Genomic DNA, 6,287 nt, shown 5'->3' with positions numbered 1-6,287 from the left:
TGTGCTCGGCTTATTTACCTCTTATTTTATTGCATGCAACTTAGAAAATGCCTCAAGGGGAAAAGCATAGATTGTCAGGCCCATTTCCTTCTGCCTCCTTTATCTCTGGGATCTTTGCCTGTCAGTGCTTGCTGTTGCTGTTAGCTCTGTGTCTAGCTTTACTGTTAGTTCGGGGGGAAAGGATTGGCTATTCACTGTAACAAGGAGAAGATGAGGAGCTGCACCTTGTTCCCAGGTTTGACTCCTGGGGCTTTAAGTGGAATTGCTGGAAATAAGCTTTAAAATCTGGATTGTTAATATATGTTAATAAGCAAATGGTGAGTAGCACATCTTTGTTTATTTAATGGATATTCTTTCATTATTATCTTTGAAAATTCGTGGTGCACTGAAGTAAAGAAACATGTAGGCATTATAAGTAGAAATACTTTCAGCCCCTTGGAATCCACTCTGGTTGGTTAATGTATTTAGAAAATAACTGAATGGGTATTGACCTAGGTTTCGTGGTACCCAGGTTGACAGTTGTGTCTGACTATTGAGAATCTTACTTAAGTTTTTTTTAAAGTTCTATGGATATTGGATTGATTACTAATTTAGTGATCTCTGATAGGTTTCGTGTTCCTGAATATCTTTTACAAGGGTAGTGGGTAGATATGATTTTAATCTTTTGTCTAAATTTTTTCTCTCCTTGTTTCATCTACACTCTTAGTAGAAATTCAGAAGCTTAAGGATGAGAATGATAGCTGTGTTCTCCTTTATATTCCACCCCCTGTCTTTTAAAGCAGATTTTTGTTAACATTCCAGCCTCAAAATTATTAGATTATACTATTAGGGCTGGAACTGTTTGAGTCCTGAGAGAACCAGACAGGTGGAAGGAGTGTGTATTAATGCTGGGCATGTTTGAAATATTTCCTCTTCTCCCATTTTTCTTGAATAGTGCTTTAATTTGTTTTAAGCGTAGCATGTTTGTAAGACTAGATTCCCTCACTCCCACTTCACTGGTTATCTTTGAAGGTCTAGACATAGGAGGCTGGCTTTTGTTATTCATCTTTCTTGGAACCAATGGAATCTTTATAGTTAGTGACTCAAACAACAGATAGAGATAAGAAAGGATATATTACATTAATAACACCTTAGAATAGTAAATTCTTCAGAAATACTAACAGTGTTTTTAATCTTTTAATTTTGAGACAAATAAAAATTGTAGATTCACATGCAGTTGTAAGAGTTTCCTTTACTCAATTTCCCCTAATGGTAACATTTTGCAAAGCTATAGTACAGTACCACCCCTGGGACGTTGACATTGATACAGTCACAAGGTACAGAGCATTTCCATCACCACGGTGATCCTTCATGTTGCTCTCCTGTAACCAGGCTCACTTCCTGCCACCCCCTCCCCTCCTTAACCTTGGGCAACCACTGATGTTTTCCCTTTCTATAATTTCCATTCTTTGTACATTCATTTACAAGTTTTTGTGTGAATGTAAGTTTTCCTCTCTCTGTGGTGAATGCACAGGAGTATTAATTACTTTGTGGTATGGTGGTTGCGTGTTTAGTTTTTTAAAACATGGCCAAACTTTTCCCGAGTGGCTTGTAGCATTTTACATTCCCACCAGCAATGGATGAGTGATCCAGTTTTTGTATATTCTGAGACATTCTGATAGGTGTGTAGCGGTATCTCACTGATTTTCATTTAATTTGTGTTTCCTAATGGCTCGTGATATTGAACATTTTTCTTGTGCTTATTTGCTATCCATATATCCTTTTTGGTGAAATGTATCCTCATGTCTTTTGCCCATTTTCTGATTAAATTGATTTTTTTTGTTACTGAATTTTGAGAGTTTTTTACGTGTTAGGTACTAATTCATTGTTGGATATGAGGCTTATAAATATTTTCTCCCAGTTTGTAGCTTATCTTTTCATCCTCTTAACAAGGGGTCTTTCTTTTGTAGAGTAGAGATTTTAATTTTGATGAAGTCAAATTTATCAGTTTTTCAGTTAATTTGACAGTTAGCTACAGCTAATATCCGCTGTCCATTTAGCATCCTGACATGGATCTTTGCCCTTTTCAATTTGTTATTCACTCTTTATACTAAAGATAGTGACATTTTTGGCTATTATATTTGTTGTTCTATTTGGACTAGTAGTTCACAATGCCTTTTGAATAGTTTCTACTTGGAATATTGTAAACAAAGGAGAAAATGATCCCAATTTGGTTTTTCTGTGACAGTCTTGGCTGTGTGTGTGCGTCGCAATGATTTGTAATGTTTATGAAAATTATTCTCAGCATGAGTTCTGAACATGAATTTTATGTCTTCACGTAAAGTACTCTGGTTGAGAAAATATTAATATTTTTGTCAGTTTTAGAATGGGTGTGGTATTATATCTCTTGTGACATACACAGGCTTAATCCCGAATTGCTGCAGAACGGCCTTAGTTTGAGTCTGTGACACATCGTGCTAAGTTCCACCACAAATATATTAAATATTTGGTCTTTTAGTAAACAACAGTAGTATGTAGCACGAAGAGTTAATTTCCCTCTTTCATTTGAGAGCTATGACTACATTAAGTCTGTTACATTAAATGGCACTGAGAAGCTTCAGGTTACAGAAAGTTCAGAAGGCCCCGTGTGATTCACCGTGTCTGTTTCAGTTGCCGGAGTCTGCCCTCAGGGACCTCATTGTGGCCACCGTTGCTGTCAAGTACACTCAGTCGAACTCCGTGTGCTACGCCAAGAACGGGCAGGTAAGCGGGCTGTCACCTCACCTCACGAGGACTGTTGTTTTACAAAATGATATTCAGAAATCCATCTGCCTCAGGTGTTGAGCAGCTTGAAAGGGAAAATTTGCCAAGTTTTTCTCTTCTGGCTTTGTCAGTGTTTCCTCAGCTCCTCGGTGGACTGTTAAAAGCTAACGATGGTCACACAGTATCTTTGGAACCAAGGACTAAAACTAGTCATGTTGCTTCTTGCCTGGAGTGAGTTGGCACAATTTGGATTAGTGGGACTCCAGTAGGTGCTACCAAACTGGTTTATTCACTCTCCTTTCCTCGCATTGGTAGTATTTCCAGTAAAGAGGAAGTAAGGAATGATACTGCCACCCACCAGCCTGTATTTTTACAGCTTGCAGGGTATTCTCACATACATCCTATATTGTTGTATTAAGATTCCATTGAGTACAAAGACTGCTAGACTAGGAGTTAACTTGATCTCTTAAAATCAGGTTTATTGAGGCATAAATTGTATACAGTAAAATTTAAAACACCTTTTTCAAGTGTACAGTTTGACTGGTTTTCACAAATTATACAGTGTGTATAATTTGATCACACGTTATACAGTGTGATCGGATACCGAACATTTCCCACTATGTGATGTTATGCACGATACTGAACTTATTTCCTAGTGTGCTGAGCCATGGATTATGAGATTGAGCTGGTTCATTACTGAGGTCTCTCTTAACTCGAGGGTGAACTTGGTTTTGTTGTGGCTTCAGCAGCATTGGGAACCCTTTCTTCTCAGTGTCTTGAGCTTGTCTCTTGGCATTTGTTAAGTTTGGCCCACAAGTGGGGGCAGTCGGGGGCAGGTGGGTATTAATGAGCATGTGACCTGGGAGACTCAGGGTTGCCAATCTCTGTAGTAACAAAATCCTGGGAGATTGTGGCTACTGGTGTCCTTAGGCTCAGGTTCTAATAAGTTCCAGTAAGTCCATGTAGAATGAATGCTTTGCTTTTGACATCCAGGAGGAACACGTTGCACAGGTGTCTGTGGTCTCGTTTATTCTCTTGTAGCTATGAGCAGAGTTGGCAGCTGCAGGCTTAGAGAGGGGCGGCCTATGGGGCAGGCAGACAGCTGAAGAGGTGTTCATTATAGAAACTGAAGCCATAAAACACACCTGTGCATTAAAGTCATTGGTGCTTAGAATTCAACCCATACAAACAGAGGAAGGAAGGAGAATTTTTGTGTCCAGTGGAATTGTTTTTATTTTTTAGGATACCCTTGCTCAGATCCTTATTGTATCAATTTCTGTGATTTAGTGTTTAAACTGTAGGTTATAAACTGGGACAGAAAAAGACTTTCAAATAACCATAGCTATTTTAATGAACTTTTATTTTTTTTTAATTCTTTTTTTTCCCCTCAAACCATCAAGAACATAATTTGATTGTTCTAGAAACTTCCAGAATATTAGTATTAGCAGTCATACATCAAATACCATTGAAGAGGTAATAAGGTATAAATAGTAGGTATAAATCTCTTACCTCCTCTTTTTTAATGGCTTAAATTATGTTTCTCTTATTTTGACCTGATGTTTTCTTCTATAAAATTAATAGACAAGTTTTGAGGAATATGCACATAAGATTGTTTGATAAGAATACGCTGGAAGAGGTATTCATTTTAATGTCTGTGTTACTCAGGTTATCGGCATTGGAGCAGGACAGCAGTCTCGGATACACTGCACACGCCTTGCAGGGGATAAAGCAAACTATTGGTGGCTTAGACACCATCCACAAGTGCTTTCGATGAAGTTTAAAACAGGAGTGAAGAGAGCAGAAATCTCCAATGCCATTGACCAGTATGTGACTGGAACCATCGGCGAGGTAAAAGGCTTGTCCTTGGGTTATGGATGGGCTGTGTTAATATTCGTTCACCCTTTTATGAGTAACAGACTTCAATTTCATCACTACAGAGTGAAAAGGTATTTTTCTTGAAATTCTATATTGTCTAAAATCGTTAATTTAATTGAAGCTTCTAATATGTTCTTTCTTCTGACTCATTTAACTTCACTATTTTTTATCCCTTTCTGAAACCACAAAGCTTCTCTGTCTTTTTAAGTTAATGCCCGGTACTGCCTTTCACATGTCTTGAAGTGTCTATAATAATGTGGAGCATGTTACTTGCAGGTGACTAGTGTCTATCTTCCCCCACCACATTTTTGACAAGTGCCACTAGCAACTTGATATATTTTTGTTACATTTCATGGTCTTTAATGTCTTCTATTTAAAGGGATATGTGGGAGCATTAAAATTGCTTCCGCCAGGAGAGGACTAACTCGCCCTCTCAAGCCCTTTTATAAGACACTAATCCACTCATGAGCGACCTACCCTCATGGACTAATAACCTCCTAAAGGCCCACGTCCTAATACTTTTGCATTCAAGATTCAATTTCAACATGAATTTTGGAGTGGACGCAAATATTCAAATGATAGCAAATACAATTAATCATGCTTCATTTGTCTACATCTCTTATATTTGAGACTAAGTGTTGTATAAATGTTGTTCTAGAACATTGATTATCTGTTTCCTAGATTGGATATGGAGAGTTCTTCTGAAAAGCCTTGGAATGTGATTTTCTATTTGTCTCCTTTGATACAGGGATATAAAGTAATAGATTTAAATTAGAGATTTAAGAACAAAATATATTTGGAATAAACCAATTTAGAAAGTAAAGTGATAACCATCTCTATAAATTTGATAAACTTAGAATCACTTTTCTTTCTTAATGAAAATGTTTTTAAAAACATCAAGGAGAATCTAGAAATATGAACTAGCATATAAATAAGAGTCATCATTTAAAATTAAATCCTAGGAAAAATGCCCAAGTGCTTTCTGGCTTGGTGGTTCACATCAAATAGAAATGAAGATGATGTCAGACTGACTTCTGCCCTCTCCTCCTCCTGTAGGATGAAGATTTGATAAAGTGGAAGGCACTGTTTGAGGAGGTCCCTGAATTATTAACTGAGGCAGAGAAGAAGGAATGGGTTGACAAACTAAGTGAAGTTTCTGTCAGCTCTGACGCCTTCTTTCCTTTCAGGGATAATGTAGACAGAGCTAAAAGGGTAAGTATGGAATTGGTGTGCATTTGCATAGAGTTGAACATTATGTAGAAACTCTTTCAGAAACCCTGGAGAATTATTTGACTACTCTGTTGGATGTATGGATGACACAAATCCTACTTTGCCTTTTTGAGTGAATCATTGTTGGTTTAGGCTTTTTAGAGGGAGATTTTAATTTTTGCAGGTTTTTACATACAGTTGTGTTTCGAAAGTCAATGTCTGTCTTTCCCTCAGAGTGGTGTGGCGTACATTGCTGCTCCCTCCGGCTCTGCTGCTGACAAAGTTGTCATTGAGGCTTGTGATGAACTGGGAATAACCCTCGCTCACACGAATCTTCGGCTCTTCCACCACTGATTCCATCACACATTATTTTATGGTTTGCATATGTGCAGGTGACTTCATGCATGGAATTTTGAAAATAACTTGTTTTTCAAAATAAAACATTAAATCTTAATAATTGG

The 6,287-nt window shown here is 37.6% G+C and overlaps 1 protein-coding gene across 1 annotated transcript in view; it reads left to right on the top strand.

The window, feature by feature from the left end:
• Window positions 1–6,287, top strand: part of ATIC (5-aminoimidazole-4-carboxamide ribonucleotide formyltransferase/IMP cyclohydrolase) — a 29,505-nt gene extending 23,218 nt beyond the window's left edge. The window contains exons 12-15 of the mRNA XM_012651459.1: window positions 2,650–2,742; window positions 4,408–4,590; window positions 5,674–5,829; window positions 6,061–6,287. Of these exons, the coding sequence (XP_012506913.1) occupies window positions 2,650–2,742; window positions 4,408–4,590; window positions 5,674–5,829; window positions 6,061–6,180 (552 nt within the window). The 3' untranslated portion in view covers window positions 6,181–6,287. The remainder of the gene's footprint in view (window positions 1–2,649; window positions 2,743–4,407; window positions 4,591–5,673; window positions 5,830–6,060) is intronic.

This window comes from Propithecus coquereli, unplaced genomic scaffold (genome assembly GCF_000956105.1).
Source record: "Propithecus coquereli isolate 6110/MARCELLA unplaced genomic scaffold, Pcoq_1.0 Scaffold357, whole genome shotgun sequence".
In the NCBI taxonomy this organism is placed as follows: domain Eukaryota; kingdom Metazoa; phylum Chordata; class Mammalia; order Primates; family Indriidae; genus Propithecus; species Propithecus coquereli.
Note: the sequence above shows the minus strand (reverse complement) of the source record. Positions and strands in the feature narration are given on the sequence as shown.